The 22,990-nt window shown below is 46.7% G+C and overlaps 1 protein-coding gene across 2 annotated transcripts in view; it reads right to left on the reverse strand.

Annotated features, from left to right (window-relative positions):
* LOC121861060 overlaps positions 1 to 22,990 on the reverse strand; it is a 107,631-nt gene that overhangs the window by 18,224 nt on the left and 66,417 nt on the right. Inside the window, exons 1-2 of one of the 2 annotated variants that reach the window (XM_042358587.1) lie at positions 13,536 to 14,000; positions 575 to 1,522 (exon numbers count right to left, since the gene is read on the reverse strand). In XM_042358587.1, the coding sequence (XP_042214521.1) occupies positions 575 to 1,356 (782 nt within the window). In that variant the 5' untranslated portion in view covers positions 1,357 to 1,522; positions 13,536 to 14,000. Of the gene's footprint in view, positions 1 to 574; positions 1,523 to 13,535; positions 14,001 to 22,990 lie in introns of those variants that run through there. The other variant, XM_042358589.1, reaches the window with a different exon arrangement.

The raw sequence follows: 22,990 nt of genomic DNA on the forward strand, positions 1-22,990 counted from the left end.
CTCACGCTCCCTGGCCGCGCGCCCTGCCACTACTGTAGGTCACCACGCGGGACAACCCTTACCTTACACTCCCGCCTTCTGCTGTGTCGCCGCTCATATGGGCTACTGATATGAGGTGCTCTGGTGGTATGTGCTAAGGATAGGTCTTGATTACTGCTATGTGTTTCTGAAACGTGTAAAGTTACGTAATAGGGAGATGTGTAGGAACCTTTACTATTCCTTATTGATATCACATTCTTCTTGCCAGGAAAAATAACGCACACACTGGGTAAAGACGCGATTTTCTGGACCGATGCCTTCCACTGTGTAATGTTCGTGCTACAGTGTAGTGACTGGTTGATGTGTGAAGATAGTGTGATAGTGACTTGATCTGTGATGGTGTGGTGATTGTTAACATGTCGAGTTATAGTGAATATTGACCTGCTATGGTAACTGTAGGCATGATACTGAGTGACCAGTTTTGTTATGGTGTGACACCTGCTACGTGTAGCACTGTGACGACAATAACCTTCCCTACAACACACAGACCCAGATGGGAGGACACACACTACAGTACACATATAATGTTACTCACCTTTCCTCGCCGTTGGGAGATTTGGCGAGCTTGATGGCGAAGATGAACTGAGCGGCACATATTAGAAGACAGCTGAGGTCGAGTGATAATGTGAGGGCGGCGAGGGCGAGTGTGACCTCCTGCACACTGTCCGCGTCGTGGGCGAGGGGCGTGAGCTCCACCAGGAAGGTTAGTGCCAGCAGCGCCAGCAGGAGGGAGGTGAGACACAGGAGCCCCAAGGAAGTGAGGGCCTCCCGGGATCCCGTCGACTTGGTGAGGGTGATGAAGCGAGGGATGAGCCCCGCGGACCTCTTGCTGCCGATGGTGCCTTTGGAGAGGTCTGCGAGCGGGATGGGCGAGAGGTGGGAGATATGGGAGAGGTCTGTGAGGTGGGAGTGGTCACGAGACTGGTCTAGCCCCGTGGTGCGCGTCACTGTGGTGGTGCCCGGGCTGCCTGACCCTGAGTTGCCGCCCACTGAGTGTTTCGAGGAGGAGAGAGAGCTCATGTTGAGCGCGGGGTGGTGGCGCCCGCCCGCCGCGCCGTTCACCTTCACACTGAGGGTGCCCGGGGAGATGGGGTGGTGGTGCTGCTGGGCGGGGAGGTGGAGGTGGTGGTGGTGGTGGAGGCCAGGTAGAGTGGCCCCGCTCGGTCCCTGCGTGGCCCCGCCCCCGAGGGAGCGCCGGCCCTCCAGTGTGTCGGTGGCATGGGTGTTCCCCCTGGCCGCCCCGCCCCCGTGTGCCTGTCGTCCAGCCACAGTCAGCATGTGTTTGAGCATAGAGCCGTCCCGGGGGCCTGGGGTCATCAGAGGCGTAGGCGTGGGCGTGGGCGCTGGCACCGCTTCACCATACCGTGGGCGCCGCCCTCGCCTGGGTCGGCGGGGTGGCAGTTTGGTGGGCGGGGCGTCACAAGAGCACGGGGCGGAGTCTCATCTTGGTGACTGTGCTAGTGACCGCCCGCCTCACGTGAGCCTGGGGGAGAAACCATATAGTTAATATAGAGGCAGACAATGTTATCACAGGTGAGTGGTGCACCTTTACGGCTCCATCAACACTACATGTCTTATACATTACCTCCCTCCCTCCTACCTTCCTCACATATTTACTCCTCTCCTTTCCTCCCGCATACCACCATAATATTGTACAGTTCACACCATGCCCGCAGGAGGTACCAATAAGAGGTACCAGCCAGTCACCACTCGGGTACCTGCTACTCCTTTACCCAGGTACTCGTCCATCACCAAGTGGTCACCATCTACAGAAACATTTACTGCTTATTACCATTCACAGTCAAATGTAGGTCACCAATCAACGAATACAGTCACAACCACGTCATCGGTCAGTCACCAGCAGCGAGTGTGACGGGACAGCCTCACCGTTATCACCATTATCTCGCTAAGGTATACAAATATTTACTTGGTGCCGGCCACTGGACAACCAAAGCCAAACGAAGTCTAACAAGACCCTAACCTGGCGCTGTGTGCGTGTGTGTGTGTAGATAAAAAGGTATAGACAGACAAATAGATGAACAGAAATATCCGTTTTCACTCCACACTCTCTCTCTCTCTCTCAATATCATATCCATCAATTATCTTTCAGACATTAAGTCAAGAAACTGTATGACAATAACAAGATAATGTTTCCAACCCTTTACTACCAGCTCCCTGCCCCTCCCCTCCCCAGCTCTACCCCGTACACCACCCCGGCCCTGACATTCCCCATCCTCCAACACACCAGCCCCACCCCTCACACCAGCACCTCCCTTACGCCAGTCCCCCCTTTCTCCCTCACACCAGCTCCGCCTCAGGCACCACCCCTCCCCTCATCACTCGCCATGAACCAGGAAGGTGGAGCGTGGGAAATATGCAAATGATCTTAACAGACTTTCACGTTCTTCACACCAACGGCCAGGATGTCCCGCTCTCCTTCCCAGTGTAACCGCCTTACCCGCTTCTACACCCTACACCGAGGATTACACAACCCTTTACCTCACTGAGTATTATAACCCTTTACCCCACTGAGTATTAAAACCCTTACCCTTATTTTACTGAGTATTACAAAGCCCTTACCTTACCGAGTACAGTATTACATAGCTTTGATCTTATTGAGTATCACCTTAGCTCATATCAATAAACGTCCAAGGGTTAAATTCATTAGAAACGAAAGTATTAAAGTTAAAACGTTTGTGGCGAGAACTTGAGACGTGTCAGAGGAGGATCACTTCTTACTGGTGAGTCCAAGTCACACCTCGGCTCCCTCTCCCTGCCACGCCCCTCCCCATCATTGAATTACTGGGTTACATGTCAAGTAAGCCCCATTCCTAGTAGACCCTAACCTAACCTATTCTGACACGGAGATCCATTAAGACTGGAACCCAAAAGGACTTTGCCACACTCCTCATGGTTAGGTTAGACTGTCGCCTATTTGGACTGTGGCCCTTTCTACCAGTCAATGTACTACTACTACTGCTACTACTACTACTACTCACGGGCTGCTGTAGAAATAAGAAAAACTAGCTTTGTCAATATATATATACTGTACTTATAAGGTCAGCTGCCGAGGGAGTGGATTATTACTCTCCTAACACACACAGATACCTCTCCTTCATACATCACGGGCCTATCCCCTTCCCACTTAAAAATACCATACCACAAGATCCATATCACACACCTCACACTCGATCCTACTAAAAAAAATCATACCATACGATCATCAAGTTCAACTGACCATCGAGCTGCCATACTTAAAAATCCTACACGTAACCCAACCCTACATTAAGGCATACCAGGGGTAGGATTCTTTTCTTCGATCTGACTGGGACACATAAAGGAGTTAGTATCTGAAAGAATGAGCCGCTAGGTTACTGGGTACTCGCCTTAACTACTGTACCTGCCGACGTGAGGACAATGGTACTACCCTGTTAGGTATGGTACTCTAGCCCAGATAGGTGAGGCGTCAGGAGGCTGAATACTGAATACAAAGGAAAATGTCAATATGAGTCAAAAGTAAGAAGTTTCGACATTACGAGGTGACAAACTGGAACAAGGTAACTCTATACAGGTGTGGCCTAAATAGTTAAAGAAAGGTCCCCACAGACACGAGTTATGGTTAAGTCAGGTGTTTGGTCATAACAAAAAGGTGTACTGTACTGTAGATATACGAGAGATGTGCCAAAGGTGGCTAGATATAAATTCTTGTGTATAAAGAGTAGGCCACATGCTAGACCCAAATGCTGCTAATTAACAAGCCACAACATTGCACCTGGTGATGACGCAACACGCTGCTGGTGTGGTGGTAATGAGTCTCGTTTAGATAATGGTAATAACAGTGTAATCTTTAAGTCATAACACAAATAACTGGCTTAATATGATTTGGTTATAATGGTTTTATTTTAGATAATGGAAATATTTGTGTAATTAAGTATAACAATGGCACACTTCTCCACTCTGGCTGGGTAACAGTGAACCACCTCTAAGCGAGTTACCTGTTCTTGACCCGCCCCCCTGACACACATAAGGAAAAAGAAAAGCTTGCTAAACCACCATTAACCTAACTAAAGGGTTGTTCTACAGGAGTAAACACACAATGTCACTGTTAACAGAAAAAAGGCCCCTTGAGGTCAACACACACACCGACGAAACAAGACATAACGAGGTGCCAGAGGAATGCCCGAGACGATCTGTGACAGGAGGAGCAAAAACACCACCAGCCTCCCTCACTCCACCAATGACGTGACTGACACACACTCCACCACTGGAGGGCCAAGACAACCTGGTTTCTTTTAACCTTTCCTGGAAATCTTACGTCACCATTATGGCTCGAAGGGCATTCATCAGACAGATCTCTTCAGGGTGTGGAAATACCTGGCCCTCAGACAGCATCCTCCTCGGTTTCTACAAATTCTACATCTTGCGTGTGATCGACTGCTGGCGGCGTGGCGTGCGGCGGGGCTCCCTCCCTCAACCTCCTTAACTACAGGTAAATTCAACCCGCCACACAGCCCAACAGCAGCTTACCCGACGCATTCTTTTACGCACAAATTTAAGCATGATACAGTACATATTAATACAACTACTGAACGCACAAACATACGCGAGTCACCATACGCCAGACCCAACAGAAACACTCATAGGTATCACAGACGCACATATATTCCTTTTACATTATACAGTGCTACGTAATGAAGAACTATGTACTGTATAAGTAATGTTAAAGAAATTAATTAACAAAACGACAGTATCTCCCGCATCCAGGTCTTAACTAACTATTTGGAAATATGGCTCCGTCGTCTACAGGGAGAGGGGAGTTAGCGAGTTCCAGTGGGTCAGGTTCTGTTAAATCACTGTATAAATAAGAGAAAACTGTATCAACACAATAATTAAATTCACACAGTTTCAATCATGGTAACTGAACATAAATCCATGTGTTCTAATCGGTGATGGTACTTGAAAATTATACAGTGTCTTATCAATACAAATATCTTCCTCTCGTGTGTGTGTGTGTGTGATGACCCAGTTGTGGCATGGCGAAGGGGAGGAGGGGATAAGGTCAGGAGGGTCCACACACAGACACACCATGATCAGGGAACAGTAGAGCCTGCCACTACCTCTAACCACACCTGGTCAGCCACTCCTAACCACACCCAATCTACCACTCCCTGTAACCACACCCTCCACCACCACAAACTTCCACATCTTAGTCATGGCAGACCTTCAGAAAACATTAAATCGTAAAAACTCGAAACAGTAGAAAAGAGAGAGAGAGAGAGAGAGAGTACAGTATGTGAAGGTCAGGTGGCAGTAGTGGCCTCCAGCACCCCCGCAGCGCCGCTCTCCTGGAAGGCCACTCTCCCCCTCCCCCTCTCTCTACCCCCCTCCCCCCACCAGTCTCCTTTTCAACCTTCCCTTCACTCCTTCCAGCCTACCTCCTCCCCCCCACAACCGTACCCCCCTTCCAACACACCCTCCTGCTCCCTCACCCACACACGAGTCTGCCAAAGGACACGATGATAGATAGATCCTACACGAACTGATTAGGGTAAAATATAAATAAATATATATAATCTGCCACTTAAGGCGTGAGCCAACATTCCTCGCCAGTGATCCAGGAGACGTGCAGCATTCCTGTGGACTTAGTAACATGTGAGGGAGTGGGTGAGGACTCCCCCCCCCCCCACCACTACCACATACCCTAAGTGGTGGTGGGTGGAACTTTCTGCCACCCATCACCCACCCATTCGTATGTCATTAATGGGAACTAGTTCTATCAGACCACTACCTTAGCCATTAGGATGGGGCTCACATATTAATAGGTCAGGTAAGGTTGGTCTAGATTATGCTCAGTTAGGTTAGATTAAGTTAAATTTTAGATCAGGTTAGGGTGATGTAAGTTAGGTTAGATTAGACTGAGTTAAATTAGGATGAGTGGAGTTAGGTGATGTAAAGTTAAGTTAGGTAAGGACAAAGTAGGACTAAACTAACTCCAAGAGAGGCCCATCTGACCAGTCACCGCCCCTGCCACACACACCTTCCTTGAAATGACGCAGCGGGGGGGTGGTAGAGAGGAGGGAGAGAGAGAGGTAGGGGGATGGAAAGAGGAGAGGGAGGGGGTGGATAGAGGAGGAAAGATGGAGAGGGAGGGAGGAAGATGGAGAGGGGGGTATAAAGTAAGGAGAGGGTAGAGAGAGGAGGGGTACCACTTCCTGTTGACTGTACCACAAAAAATGCCAACATCTCATGTGCGTGATGTCTGATGCCGAGTCACACACACACACACACACACACACACACACACACACACACACACACACACACACACACACACACACACGGGTCAAGGAGTGGTACATGGTCGACCTCCGTACTATACTTAACAGGTCACGACTTAATCTTATCAACGTGATTAGGTCCAGTTCTATTTCAATGGGGACTAATCATAATGGGACCCAAGTTTTAAATGGGCTCTAGACCTACTGAGACTAGTGAGGCCTAAATTAAATCTCAGTCCTAATTAGTTTCAGTATGTTGATCCCATTCCAGGACCCCGAAAGATTAGGTTAGGTTAGGTTAGGTTAGGTTATATTAAGGTGAGGATGTGACAGTACTAGAGGGGAGAAGTCAAGCCAGGGGAGAAGTCAAGTCAGGGGAGAAGCTAAGCCAGGGGAGAAGTCAAGTCAGGGGAGAAGTCAAGCCAGGGGAGAAGTCAAGTCAGGGGAGATGCCAAGCCAGGGGAGAAGCTAAGCCAGGGGAGAAGTCAAGTCAGAGGAGATGCCAAGCCAGGGGAGAAGCTAAGCCAGGGGAGAAGCCAAGTCAGGGGAGAAGCCAAGTCAGGGGAGATGCCAAGCCAGGGGAGAGGTTAAGCCAGGGGAGAGGTTAAACCAGGGAAGAAGCCGAGTCAGGGGAGAAGCCGAGTCAAGGGAGAAACAGAGTCAGGGGAGAACCCGAGTCTCTGGAGTGGTCTTTTCTGGAGAGGTGGTGTTTTTTTATTAACGTTTCAGGTGCTTCAATTACCAAGGTTATGTACACCGTTTTTCCCAGCAGATTAAATAGCTGGGGTATCATGTGTACAATTACCCAACACTGAGGCTGCTGCTGTTGTAACACTGCCAACAGCTCCTGCTCGACCAACCGTTACTGACCACAACAAACACACGATCACCACATTAACAAATAAATAAATAAAAGTTACTACTGACCACAACAAACACACGATCACCACATTAACAAATAAATAAATAAAGTTACTACTGACCACAACAAACACACGATCACCACATTAACAAATAAATAAATAAAAGTTACTACTGACCACAACAAACACACGATCACCACATTAACAAATAAATAAATAAAACTTACTATTATTTTTGTCTTTTCTTGATGTGATTTTATTCCTGTATTTTTTTAAGTGTAAATAAATAAATAAATAAATAAATAAATAAATAAATAAATAAATAAATAAATAAATAAAAACTGACCAAGTATGAGGGACAGTGAAGGAAAATGTGTGATTTATTGTTGAACTAAATGATGGAGGAAGCTGTACGCGAGGGAGCTTCACTACACAGTAATCAAGATGAACTGCAACTAATATCTATCATTCCACTCAGTACCAGAAGGGCAGTGTAAGCTCCAGGTACCGATCGGTTTTTTGAAAGTCCCGAATTGATCATCTGAATAAAGCAATAGGCAGGCAGACAGGCAGGTCACAGTAGTAATAGCTCCCGGTGCCAGACAGTGCCGGGGTGACCGTGACAGGCACACCCAGGGGAGGGAGGGGAAGGTGAGGCAGGGATAGACTTGGGTCAGACGGTGCGGGGGCGACCAGCTTACCTTGTCGCTCACCTGTAGTCCAACCCCCCCCCTCTTCCTCCTCACCTCCCTCCATGCCCGCTATGCAGCCTGGCCACATGACCGGTTCCGGACACGAGTTCCCCCCCCCCCTCCTCCTCCTCCTCCCTCCAGTGTACACTTATAACCTGTACACCCACCCACACGTCAGCTGTTCTGTCCATCCACCTACACACCTGCCCTCTCCACTTCCCCACAACCCCTGTGACTGGTCATAAAAGCTCAGTTCTTTTTAGACCCAAACCTAGCTAAGCCATTATTATTAAGGCCTAGCACTAAAGGCCATAACCCCCCTCACCACCCTATAAGAAGCCCTATTTTAATGCTCACGTTATGCTAGGAGATGACCATTAGGAGTAAAGGTATATCCCATTTGACTTACCACTACATTACCCATAAGTCCCAATTTCAGTGAGTGTAAACATCCTCTAACACCAACAGTACGATATATTAACACCTGGATACAAAAACTTACACCATTGAGCATAAAGACCCACAAAAATACATAATGCACAATATTATCTATGAGTGGCGGTGGTGTGTTGAGGTCACGAGTCTGTCTGTGTGAAACCCTGATAGAAAGACAAACATACAAATACACTCACAAAATATACACAACCAGACATCATAATATATATACAGTATACACACCACATGTATACAGAAACACAAACAAAATCATACTGCATACACACATTGCCACCACACAGACACTACGAGAAAGAAAGAGAGAGTCCAGGACGCAGGTAAGTCGTGTCCTGAGACGAGATGACAACATGATAATCAGGTAGTAATTACGGTACCCCAGCCGTCCTCCTCACCTGGCCCAGAGAGGGACACCGGGCCTGCTTCGTCCTCCTTACCTGGCCTATTCCATCTTCCTCATCTGGCCCAGAGGGACACCTGGCCTACCACTACGTCCTTCTCACATGGCCCAGAGCAATACCTGGCCCACCTCATCTTCACGTGTTACAATCGGGAAAAAATAAACTCGTACAATAAAGATCATTTCAGAATCGCCAGTTAATTAGAGGCTTCAGGTTGAGGTGAAGTCTCAAGAACCCCCCCCCCCACACACACACAGAGTGAGTCATAATCCTGTTTCACCTCAGCTTGGTGGTTGTTCACCTGCCGCAACTTGTCATATGCACGAACACGAAAGCGCACTCAACTTGCACTAAGAGGAGGTACAGTAACTACATGTGCCGCACGTAACCCTGTAGCGTTCACATTACGTACATGCGCAACGTACAAAGCAATACAGTAACACAGCAAAATATACACATTCATTAACACCACTACCATACAAAGATACAAATAACACTTCACGTATACAGCCATAAACATACATTTACTCCAGTCACATGCAAACACATACACACAATATCCCACACATACCCTATTCTTTGTTTAAACGAGAGAGGAGAAGAGGAATCCTGAACTCTACCCAAACATGGCGCCAGGGGCTTCATCTACCCCTTAATAATATACCCAAATCAACCAAGACTCTTCGAAAAGACACAACAGCAAAGAATTAAGAATGGAGAGGAGCTTCTGCAGGACGGCACAGGTGTGGGGGAAGGACAGGCAGGTGTGTAAACAGTCTGGAAGGTGTGGTCTTCACGCTCGAACAGGTTACAGGTTAATGTAATGACACGGGTTTTAGAAATCTTACGTGTGTGTGTTTGTGTGTGTGATGCCAACAATTCTTAGTGTCAGGTAGTCGTGTGGGGGCACCAGAGCCAAGCGTGGAGGGCCAGAGTAGGTCAAGGTAACCCGCCTACCTGGCACTCCCCCCCCCCCCACCCCGGACATGGAGGCACGGCTAGGTAGTAGGTACATATGGCAGTATGTATGTATAGTGTGTGTGTGTGTGTGTAACTGTAGTATAGTGACACTAGGCCTACGAGAGGAAATTTAATACCCTGTAGTACTAAAATTGTCAAGACGCTGTAGAACTGGTTACTCAAAATAGTGTACAAAATCAAGATCAAATGTACACTTGTCTACCTACACACACTAGTCTTACCTACACGGGGCTACACACACACAAACAAAGTACAGGTACTAGTTTTACGTACACGGGTCCACACATACACACACTAGGTTCATAAACAAACACAGGTCTACAAACACACACATTCGTCACCCAGTATCATGGACGAGAGGATTACGTGACCTACTTCCACAGAGGAAGTTGTCCTGAAGGGGGTAGGGGGTGCTCAACGAGGCGCACACAACACCTACAGTACACAACTGACGAATGCTGGAGCGGGAAAATAACCCCTAATCCTGCGCTAACCTTCAAAACTGAGTAATAAAAAGATCCTTGGCAGCAAAGACATAAAACATAATAATAAAAAAGTTTTAAGTGAAGTTTACGTTCTAACTAAAACCTTACAGTGTTACTCACAACCTGAGAGGGTAATGGTAAGATTCGAGCGGTGTTTGTTTTATAATGTTCATCTTTTTAATGGAGGTTTGATTTCCTGAGCTGCCATTCGCTTTATTGTGGTAATCAAACATACATCATGATTAGTAGACAAACATACATCCCAATAATTAGTAGAACTAATAGTACCGAATAGTGAACTGGGGATGAGTTGGTCCGTAGAGTTTGGTGTGTCCGTGACTGGCCAGCAAGTGTTATATAGCCACGAGGTCCACCTAACTAACCCTCACAGTACAGTGGGCGTCACACAGCCAGTGGTCCTTCAGCGATGATACCTGGCATGTACGGACCATCAAGCCAAAATGTTAGAAATTCCTGATGCAGTAGACTGTAGTTAAACACCATTCCTGCGGCTGATGACGTCTGAGGTGTGGAGGGCGAGGCGTCCTTCATGGCGCCGCCGCGATGGCAACAGTGATCCGAGTGTAATGACTGGGGAGGTGCAGGCGCCGCTTGACTATACTTCCCCCTGTTACACTTCACTCAGTCGTGTGATGAGCAGCGCCGCTATAACGAGGTTGTGGCAACACGTGGGGGAGGGGTCGAGGCAGTAAGGGGGGAGGGGAAGGGTCGAGGCAGTAAGGGGGGGAGGGAGGCGCTGGGGCATGACAGATGTTAGGAAAAAACTATAAGCGACCTGTAAAAAGTGCGGGCTGTAACAGTAGCACTCACACAGGCTCACCACCACCACCCCTCACCTGTTTGTTACCCACACCAAACCTCTAAATCGTTCCCCATAGCATGACGTAATCTCTTCCCGGTGATAAACAAGAGCAGTACGGACACACACGAGCCTAGTGTACCAACCCTCACACTATGACTCCGGGAGACTCATTACTGGCGGATCCGTAGCGCGGGGCAACTAACGTAACACTCCGGCGACCACCACTCTTTATTCCGGCGTTTCATTGGTCCCAAGGTTTAACTTACCCTATAGACCAATGAATCTCCGAGACAGGAGTAGTCTTCTCTCCTCAGGCAATTTATTCCCGAGCTCGAATGTACAAATGTTCCTTCAGTAAAAAATCGTTCCCTATTTGGAGCAAAGTATAAATAAAAAATATATTACTAAAAACTTAATTTCTTCATGTAATTTTGGACTTTATTTTTTCTCAAAGGGGTTCTTAAAATTCCAGGTCACGAGAAAATTTAAACGTGCGACCTTTCGATAATCCCGATTATGGCCGTTATGGGACAGTTACCCACCAGTATTATTGTTGTCCCGATCACAGGCTCAGACCCAGGCATCGTTTGGTAACAGAATACCCTTAAAAAATATCCCACTCGACAACTCATCCTCTACCGGAAACTCGTTGCCCTTATCCGGAAAATCGACCCCATGAAACTGGTCCTCTGTATAAAAAGTGTAAATTGTAAATGTCTTCCACAACAGCTGTTTCCTTCTCTTTATCAGTCACCACCACACGTCTTCCTCCACAACCGACAATTAGATTTTTTAATATCGAAATACAAAAAAATATATTAAATCCCGTGTGTAAAGCAGCAGACAAAATTCCCTGAACACTTTGGACAATACCTGACATCTACCTGAAGGTCATGTAGGTGAGGGAGTGTTGTAAACTAATCACAAATAGACGCTAAATATTACCTCAAATGTCCAAGGAATATTGTCATTAACTGTACATTTAAGTTTTTGATCATCCCGTTAATATTTCAGTAGTGTCCCAGTTTTTTCCGGCTAGTCATACAGTCATTAAAAAAAATCGAGAATATGGCGACGATTCTGATAGCGTTTTATGCGTCAGAGGTCAGGTGAAACGTGAACGATTACTGGAAAGTGACACCATTCTCGTACTTGTGACACACCACCAAGGCTAGAGGTTCCTACGATGAATGTTTCTCTTCAATATAGATGTAATAATGTTAGTGTTTTGACATAAGCTAAAGCATAAAAGTACAATACTAAACAAAAATATATCACCAAATTTTCACCGAGACTTTACCTTAACTAGACACAATTACTTTACACCATTTTACTAGCCATTAGGGTGTTTATTAATCAGGTGAAATAACCCAGAGAGGAGTTAATCTTCAGGTGATCCAAATAAACATAGAATATTACGCATCGTGGTCAGGTCTGAGCACCGTGGCCAGGTCTGAGCATCGTGGCCAGGTCTGAGCACCGTGGCCAGGTCTGAGCACCGTGGCCAGGCCTGAGCACCGTGGCCAGGCCTGAGCACAATGGTGATGCCCGCCGCGGGTGGGTACAAGAACCTGTGACTGAGAGGTGAAGCGGCCACGCATCGTGGCCTGTCCACACAAACCCACAGATTCCCGGTAAATCTTATTGACTTAAAACCTGGACGGACACACACACACGGAGTAGGTTACAGAGGTTCACCATCAATGACAACACCAGCCATAACTCCCCACCATCAATGACAACACCAGCCATAACTCCCCACCATCAATGACAACATCCATGCCATCACTCATCATGACAACACCTAACACTGCCATCATCAATGACAACACCTAACACTGCCATCATCAATGACAACACCTAACACTGCCATCATCAATGACAACACCTAACACTGCCATCATCAATGACAACACCTAACACTGCCATCATCAATGACAACACCTAACACTGCCATCATCAATGACAACACCTAACACTGCCATCATCAATGACAACAACTAACACTGCCATCATCAATGACAACTAACACTGCCATCATCAATGACAACAACTAACACTGCCATCATCAATGACAACACCTAACACTGCCATCATCAATGACAACACCTAACACTGCCATCATCAATGACAACATCTAGCACCTGTCATCATTACCCATTATCAATGACAACACCTAACACAGCCATCACTACCCACTATTTATTCTACCTTTGATTCCCGATTCCACCCAAAACAATGTTTGGTTCTTAACTTCCCTGGGTCCGGGTTCTCAAAGATTCGTACATTTGCAATTGTAGATGTAACAAGGAATTGAATATGCTCTTTTTACCTTAACTATAATGGAAACGTCTTAAAGGTAGTTAAAGTATAGTGTGACTAACTAAATATGTGATCTTAATCTTATATCAGGGAAGACAAGTTAATGCACAAAGCTTTTATAAAAATTTGTTACAGTGTCTCGGGTTACTTGGCATGAGATAATGGAAGGAAGATTATTGTGTGGGAAGTATAACTCACCCCGTGGTAGTGTGGGTCTCCTTCAGCGTTGGTGTGTGATGTTCAAGGCTCTGAAGGTTTGAACCCTTTGCCCCTGCCCCACAGCTACTCACTCACAACACAACACTCCCCGCCCACCAACACTACGACTGTCTCATGCCTTCCACGAGGTTGACACTGACACCAAGCAGTCATATATCCTCACTCAAGTTATCCATTTACGATTGGTTTTCAGACGACACATCCACGTGAAATTAGAGAGACGTTCAGTAAGTGAACTTCATGTTTGTGACTGGCCAGTCTCCCCTACAACACTATACACCACGAGACACAGCATCCACCAGCCAGGAAAATGGGAGTCTGCGAGCAGTACGACCTCCCTCCACCACGCCTCAAGATGAACTGGCGGGCGAGTGACTCGGAGTGAGTGGTGGTGTGGCGGTGTCTTGAGGTGGGATTAGCGGCCGACAGTGAGGTCAGTTTGAGCGCGGCCGCCCGGCGTCCCACGTCTGCCTGCCTACCTCAGCCACTGCTCGAGCAAGGCCGGGAGCTGCTAGTACCCAGGCTGCGGCTCCACACACCCGCAGCACATATTCTCCAGACCAGCTTAGCCACGCTCCACTGGTTTTAATCGATAGCTTTATTCAACAACACAACTTGAAATTCCTCCCACTCGCCCTCACCTTACGTACTGTTAAGTTTAAATTCAGGGCCACGAAGCACAACCCAGAGAAGGGGTCATCCGTGTACGTGGTGTTCGTGCCGGAAAGTGGTGGTGTTCAGTGTGCCTCGGGAGAGGCCGGTTCATCAGCGTCTGTCAGGAAATATAAACTCGTACAAAACTACTGCTTGGCCTGAGCGGATCGTGCACTGTACACCTGACTCATGTGAAAAAAAAATATTCGGTCAAGGATAATGTGAGGAGAAAGTAAGAACCAAATACTTAAGTTTCATTATGATACAACTTACACTATCTAAGTACCGGTAAATATGTTCGAGCTGACGAGTCTAGCTACTTGGTACACAACCTGAGCGGTTATGAAGCGTTGTGAATAAATATACCGTAGATCTTTCAAGGTTCACTTTGTGGGCTATATATAGTATGTAGGTTGTGGGTATAAACCAGTAACGTGTGGCTATTGTTTACTTGTGTTAGCACTTTACTATCGCTCTCTACAATTGTCTTCCGCCACTCTCACTGTTATCTACTCTCTCACTCAGGTTTCTGTATCCATTGACCTACTCCACACAAAACTGGAAGAGAAGCGTAGATAGATAAATATACACAGTCACAGTCGAAGCTTCCTTGGTTCGCAGTTCACACTAGACATTGTGCTCGTTAGGTTTGGCTAATCTAAAGGTGAAATAAATTAGGGTGCCCAATCTTCATGGGATATCAATTTTCTAAACCGATATCATTGAAAAATAATCTAATGGTAGGATGTGTCAATAAGGAGTCAGACACTGGCGAGAACTAATGTTTTTTTATGATTAAAATTTAGTTTTATATTTATCCTTGTTGAACGGTAAATTAAGTACTGTACAAGTTATGCGTAAGACAAACTTTGAAAGCGTTATACGAAGGGATCTGAGCTGGCACATCAGTGTTTGGAATAGTCCTCAACTTAATCTAACTTAACCAATTGGACAAGATTCCCGTCGTAATGTATCCTATTCTTAATGAGTCCCAATCGTAATGCTCCCTAATCCTAATAGGTGCAAATCATAATGGGACCCAATCCTGCTGGGGTTCAATCCTGATGGGACCTAACCTTTATGAGACTAAATTCCAATAACTGTGTTGGGATTAAGACTGAGTACCACTTGCCTTACAGCCACGTGACACCCTCAGGACGTGTTCATGCTCACAGCTACGGGTAAATATATCAGCACCACGAGGTATAGTGGCAGGGATACCATGTACAACACCCTACAAATCCGTAAGCTGAGAGGAGGGGGGGGGGGGAGAACCCGTGAATTACAGCTCAGGAAGAAGCCTTAATCCCCCTAGTCGCTGTAGGGGGAGGGCGGGAGGAGCGGGAGCTACTTGGGTCTTCTCGACACTCTGACTATCGACTTACGAGAAAGAGGAGCTCACCGCAAGATGGTCGAGTTCTTCAACGGGCGGTCCGGGAGCTGGAGACGGAAGTTATTTTTTGGGGGGTTCACGATACCATCTACAGTCAAGATGAAGCACTGGGTAAGAGTGATGTGTTAGTGAGATGGAGGAGTGACGGAGGGATGAACAGAAATACACACAAATATACTGAACATATATCACAGGTTAGGACTCTAGTGACTGCATCATCATCACCACCACCATCGCCCACACCACCTACAGCTAACAACCACCATCACCCTCACCAACCACTACCACCGCCACATATATTCTGTCACCCCCACACAACTACAACTGACCTTCACAATGAACAAGCAACTCATGCCTTGAAGAGAGCTGCAGCGCTCAAAAGCTCCAGTCATGTCAACATTATTGTTATTGCTCACTTTAGATTTTTCTAGCTCAATAATGTTTCAATTTATTTTTTTAGTAAAGTAATGGTTGACTGAGGTCGAGTAAACCACAGGTGATCAATATTCCGTTTTAATCAGTAGCAGTTTGTAAATATTATGCCTCTAATTTTATTTTACCCCTTGAGTACGATGCCAACCTTTGAGTAGAATAAATTACCCCAGAGAGCAAGATATCTTAATCTTTTGAGTACAATGACTTAAATCCCAATAGTAGTTTGATATCTATTATCCACCAAAGTTTCAAAACCTAGGAACTGTGTTAAGGGTGACAAGAGACGAGAAAACACAGCTGAAGACTTATTGGGGAGAAAAATTTAACCTAGGCGATACTGAGGTTAACATAACATACCCCGTGACCTCACAAAAGAACTGTATTCACTGACGCTGCCCCCAGAACACAACGGGGAGCTGGGGAGGGGGTCACTCGGAGCACCACTGTCTACTGATAACCTAGGGGCCAGGCCAAGTCATCACAGGCACGCATGTCACACTACACAGGCTTCCCTCGTGGCCAGTTTCCCACGAGGTCCCCCTGCCGAGGCCGTCCACCGTGAGGGCACACACTACACCCCGTGAATGATAATAATCTGTGTGTGCTGTGTTACTTGTACTTAAACCTCTCATGTCGATGATTTGACAGGGTAATGGGTTATTAACTTTAAGACGATGGTTTAACCTTTTAAGGATTATAGTTTTATACCTTTGTGGGTGGAGGTTTAAGTTTTAAGGACAATGAGTTGACCCTTTGTGGACGATGGCTTTCCCCTTTGAGAGTAGTGGTTTAACTCTCCTTGACGATAAAACAGTTCAAACCATTGTCCTCAAAAGGCCAACACTCTCACACACTCTCTCTGGTACATGTGTTGGCCCACCTCCTCCCGTACAAAACACGCTGACTGATAGCTTGGCCAGAAACAGCTGTGGCCAGGACGGTGGCGACCACAACACACATGACTGGCGAGAGAAGAAAAGAAATATTGTCTGAGAAAAAGAATCTTTTCCCGCCAAACCACACAAGATCTACCGATAACACCACCACCACCAATAATAATAATAATAATAATAATAGACACAAGAATGATGATAATAAAAATAATGATAATAACAATACAAGTAATAATAAAAATACCCTGCAATAACGAGACATTCCGTGGTCCACAACACCTTGATAGAAGTCACGGTCCTTTATTGAATGGTGGGTGTAAGAATTAACTTTCCCAATGTAATGTTAAGAGCAAGAGGGAAGATGGCTGCCAGGAGTGGTTAGGGAGAGAGTAAGGGAGGTAGGGAGAGAGAGGTAGGAAAGGAGGGAGGGAGGCAGGGAAGAAGGGAGGGAGGGAAAAAGAGGCAAAAGGAGGGTGATAAGGAAAAGGGTAGGGAAGAGAGAGGGAGTTGATAAGGACGGAAGAAGGTAGGAAAAGAACTCGAGAGGGAGGGAGGGAAGGATAAAAGAGGCAGATAAGGAAGGAAATAGGGCAGAGAGGGGGAAAATAACGTACAGGGAGGGGAGACGAAGGTAGAGGGAACGAGGGAGAGAAGACGAAGGTAAAGTAAGGGAGGGAGGGAGTGAGGGAGGCGACGTGGCGGTTAAGACACTTCCGGTAGTGGCCAGTTCGACGCCCGGAAGTGAGAAAACGACTTCATGGTGGACGTGCGTGACTGAAAATATCAAGTCTTGCTGGGTTTTTTTTCCCTCGTCGTTATTTCACGAATTTGGTGCGTGTCATGCCTACCTCATACATCAAGACCCCGGATTCACTGGGTTTAGAATGATGAATATCTCTCTGAAGTAAAGATTTAAGAATGTAACTGACTTTGCAAAACATATTTCACAAAGGTTCCTATAATAATTAGACCTTGTAAATGAAAGGTATAAAGGCATTTAACTGTTTGTATTCAGCAAAAAAGTAAACAAATGAGCATTAACAATACACAGAAGTTAGTAAACATAGAGGTTAGTAGACAAAATATATTACAGGTAGATATTATCCTCGTAGTGTGAGAAATTAACATCAGAATTACACTTAGGCTCTACTGCTGTAAGTCATTAAGGATCGAACCCCCATAAAAGTAACTTAAGGACTCAAAATCTCAACTATAACCTTACTTAATGACTCATGGCCTCAGGGTCTCGACTTAAAGGGACCTTGCTGGACCATTTTCCTGGTTTAGGAGAGTCAGTGTGCACGTGTTTCTCCTGCTGGTGCAAGACTGTGATTTCACCCATACGTAAAATTAAAGAAAATGGCTCGATGTGTAAAAAAATAAAAATAAAATACAGCGGTTGATTTGTTCTTAATAATACACGTACATGTGTGTATGTGTGTGTGTGTGTGTGGTCGAGGAGTGACAAGACAGAGCCACAGGGTAACCACCACCTCACCACCAACCATTTGCTCAGTGGCGCCAGATGGGAGCAACCCAGACCATTACCACCAACACACTCCCACCTCCTACCTCACACCCTCCCTCTCCACCACCTCCTACTCCTACCACACGCCCTCCCTCTCCCTCACCACTACACCCTCCTATTCCTCCTACCTCTCCCTCACCACTACACCCTCCTACTCCTCCTACCTCTCCCCCACCACCAGCGCCAAAGAGTCATTACATTTTATTACATAATTCAGGAATTTCTTGCGTGTGTGTGTGTAAGAAACTCCACCTTAACTTAGCACCAGACAGCGGACAAAGTTATCGTACAGGACCATTGTTAAGCCCCGACCCTGGCATGGCCGGTGGTGCATTACAGTATTTTAAAACCCAGGATTAAAGCCCCCGGGGTCCGTCCTCGCCCGCTTGCCGGAAGTGGACGTCTGGATAAATTGCTATCGTATTGTTTTATACTTTGTCTGAGGCGACCACGGCCGAGGTGGACGCCCGCACCCACCAGCAGGAGGGGGAGGGAGGCAGGGAGCAGAGAATGAGAAATAGAAGAGGAACGTGGAGGAGGAGTAGGAAGAAAGCAGAGATTGAGTGATGGTGATGATGGTTGGTTGGTGTGTATGTGCGCGTTTATTATCCCACTGTGAAAGAAGCCTTGTTACGACATAATGTGTAGCACGTGACACCATAAAAGGCGACACTGTCCATGCCAACATTACAACACGGGCGCCAGTGTTGAAGACTCCAGGTCACCTCCACTCACTAACTTTTAATACTAACTGTTCACTTCTAAAAAATTTTCTTTACAATCCTTACTGCTCTATTTCACACATCTATTGCTGTCTTTTCTATTTGCGTTCAAGTCTTATGTGTTCGCGTTGAGCAAAATATAACCTTAAGCTATATACCAACTACCTGCCCCTCTTCTCCCCCCCCCATACCTTCCCCTGACGAAGCTTCTACTGTTATATCCATGATCAGTGCTAGTGAAATCCACTCTACCCCTAACTCCTTTCCACCCCAGTCGTAACACATGCTATTTTCACGTCACCACACACACTACTCCATACAAGTTCCCTCCAGTCGAACTTCATCACCATTCACTTCCTTTATTCCCCGCACTTCTTGTTTACCGAGTTCCCACCCTGAAAGATCTTCCCATCCGCCTACAACACACAAATCTATAAATGTGATGCAAATATTCACTTCTTGTTATAGAGACATCACAACACACTCGACTTTCTTATCCACATCCCCACCTGTTTTATCCAAGGTGAACTGTAAACAAAGATATGTAACACGTCAGCTGTATTACCCCTCAAGAGGTCGTACTGTCAAGCTACATCTCCCCACATCCATCAGTGATGAATAAAACAACAGAAGCAACAGTTACAGCAACACCAAACCACAACAAAAGTAATGAGAGTAACAGCAATACAGTGTTGCAACAGGTGTACAATTAAAAACAACATTAATTCACTCGACGACAAGATAGTGCGCTGTGTTGTGTTGAGTTGTATTGTGTTGCGCTGTGTTGTATTGAGTTGTGTTGTGTCTATTAAGATGGGTCGAGAAGGAGGTGTAGGAGGTGGTGCTATATATTGTAGGTCCTGTAGGAGGTGGTGGTGGTGGTGGTGCCGTGGTAGCAGCAGTAAGGTGATCCACCCCACATCGGCGTAACACATGCTTGCGGCCAGCGCTGTTGATCACCTTAATGACAACCCTACTCGTCCTGCCCACCACACACACACGGCTCCTCCTCCTGCCTCACGTTACACCCTCTCTAATAATGTAATTAACACGGGATTAGTTCCTCCTGGCCACGGTTTACAGGCTAGGAGGATCTGTCTGACAGGGAATTAAACTAAGGAGGATGTTTCTGACAGGGAATTAAACCTAGGAGGATGTTTCTGACAGGGAATTAAACCTTGGATGTTTCTGACGGAATTAAACCTCGGAGGATGTTTCTGACAGGGAATTAAACCAAGGAGGATGTTTTTGACGGAATTAAACCTAGGAGGATGTTTCTGACAGGGAATTAAACCTAGGAGGACGTTTTTGACAGGGAATTAAACCTAGGAGGACGTTTTTGACAGGGAATTAAACCTAGGAGGATGTTTCTGACAGGGAATTAAACCTAGGAGGATATTACGATCTCAGACTAAATCTCAGGAGGACTTTACAACCCAGGAGGATGTGATGGTGGTGTTGGTGATGTGGGTCGTGGTGGTAATGGTGATGATGGTGAGTGTCTTGGTGATACTGGTGGTGTGTGTGTCGTGACCTATAGGTGAGGCAGGTAGGTGGGTCTTACCAACGAGGTATGGCACCACCCCTACCAAGACCAAACGTCGGGGAGCAGTGGCAAAAACATTTAATTGCCAGGGGGTGGTAGAGGTGAGGTCGCCAGGGGGTGGTAGAGGTGAGGTAGCCAGGGGGTGGTATGTGAGGGGGAAAGCGGAGGTGGCCAGGTTGGGGAGACTCGCCTGTGTCGTGACGTGACGGTAACGGCTCCCTGCCTCTACCTTCTTTCTCTACCCATTACCTCACCTCCTCCCCAACTACCTCTCCTTCTTTCCTTCCTCCTCACCACCTGTTCTTTTCTTCTACTGTCCCCTTCTCCCAAACCTTCACCCCTCCCTCCCTTCCCCCACACCTTCACCCCTCCCTCCCTTCCCCACACCTTCACCCCTCTCCTCTCCCCAAACCTTCACCCCTCTCCCCGCAAACCTTCACCCCTCTCCTCTCCCCCAAACTTCACCCCTCCCTCCCTTCCCCCACCTTCACCCTCCCTCCCTTCCCCCACACCTTCACCCCTCCCTCCTTCCCCCACACCTTCACCCCTCTCCTCTCCCCCAAACCTTCACCCCTCTCCTCTCCCCAAACCTTCACCCCTCTCCTCTCCCCAAACTTCACCCTCTCCTCTCCCCAAACTTCACCCCTCTCCTCTCCCCCCAAACTTCACCCCTCCCTCCCTTCCCCACACCTTCACCCTTCTCACCTACCCAAGTCACACGCCTAATGAGGAGCGTCACCTGTAAGAGAGTAAGTACTGGGGAGGCAATATGTGTGTTTGTGACAGGTAGTTACAACATTAACCACCAACCTTTACAGTTTCTAATGCAAGAAACATGGTGATTTTTTCCTCCTAAAAATATTCCAGTCATAATATTTCTGGTGTGTGTGTGTGTGTGTGTGTGTGTGTGTGTGTGTGTGTACCCTTGCTTGCTTGATTGCTTGCGCTCTACTCGTCTGCTTGCAATAAACGTATGCAAGTAATGTGTGCAACCATCCCACCTGCCGAGAAGTCGTCTCACACAGGTACCCGCCTGTAAATCACCTTAATTATTACAGTCGTTACACACACACCGGCCATGACCCCGTAGGCGGCACTAATTACCCCCGACCTTGGCTGACCTATGTGGCGGGGTACAGGGAGGTTCTGCACACTCATCATTCTGTCAATTTATGTAACTTGCTGACAAAACCCATGACCCTTCTGGCTTTTACGCCCTTAATGCATGAGTCATAAAGGCAAGCATGAACTCCGCATGCTTCCCCGATGGGCACTATAAACGCTTCTGCGCTTCACTTTGCACAGGATGTAAGGGGGTGCCCAATAAACTAGCCCCCTCGTGGGCAATCTAAAAAAATCTAATCTAATCTGTGTTACCTATGTCCACACGTGGTAATTACCTCCAGACGACGTGTAACAACACTGTGCATATAGAACTTCACCGTGTACTTAAAACAGCACTGGGGGAAACAACAACAGTACAGCCGTTCCCTCACGTTCACAGCTCCACATTATAACAAATTTTGGTGTAATATGTACAGGTGACTGGCCAAATAGACCCCATATTAACCAAGGCACTAAATTTGGGGACTAGTCCTATTGGGCCCCAGTCCATATAGGCCCCAGCTAACATAACCATTAGAAGTGAACTTCAGTTGTACCTAACCTAACCATTAAATATGAACTCCAGTTCTATTGGTTATTTTAGATTAGATAAGGGCCTAGTATGACAGGGGCCTATTAAGACTGGGGGCCCATCTAACCAGCAAGCAAACTGTGAGATCAGATATCAAGAAAGCGGTGTAAAGTCAACAACTAGGTACCACCTTCTGATAACAGGGAGTCTGACAACATAATCACATATTTGCATGTCTCGCCCAAGAGCCTCATAATCACCCAATTAAGATAATATCAAACACTAATCACAGGAAATTCACCTCTGCCTTTCATAGGTATCAGGATGTAAAATAAGAGCTACCACAAAAAAAAAGTTGTAACTTCAGAGTTCAATATGTGGCCAAACTGTGGTGTAATTTTATACCTGTGATAGTGTACAGGATATTGGGCGTCACCACAACCACCTCTAGAATACTTGACACCATAATACAGTGTACAGGATATGGGCGTCCCCAGAACCAGGGGAGGTCAACAGTAGAAGCAGCAAGGGGAGGTCAACAGTAGGAGCAGCAGGGGGAGGTCAACAGTAGGAGCAGCAGGGGAGGTTAACAGTAGGAGCAGCAGGGGGAGGTCAACAGTAGGAGCA

Source organism: Homarus americanus, unplaced genomic scaffold, assembly GCF_018991925.1.
Source record: "Homarus americanus isolate GMGI-L3 unplaced genomic scaffold, GMGI_Hamer_2.0 scaffold52806, whole genome shotgun sequence".
In the NCBI taxonomy this organism is placed as follows: Eukaryota; Metazoa; Arthropoda; class Malacostraca; order Decapoda; family Nephropidae; genus Homarus; species Homarus americanus.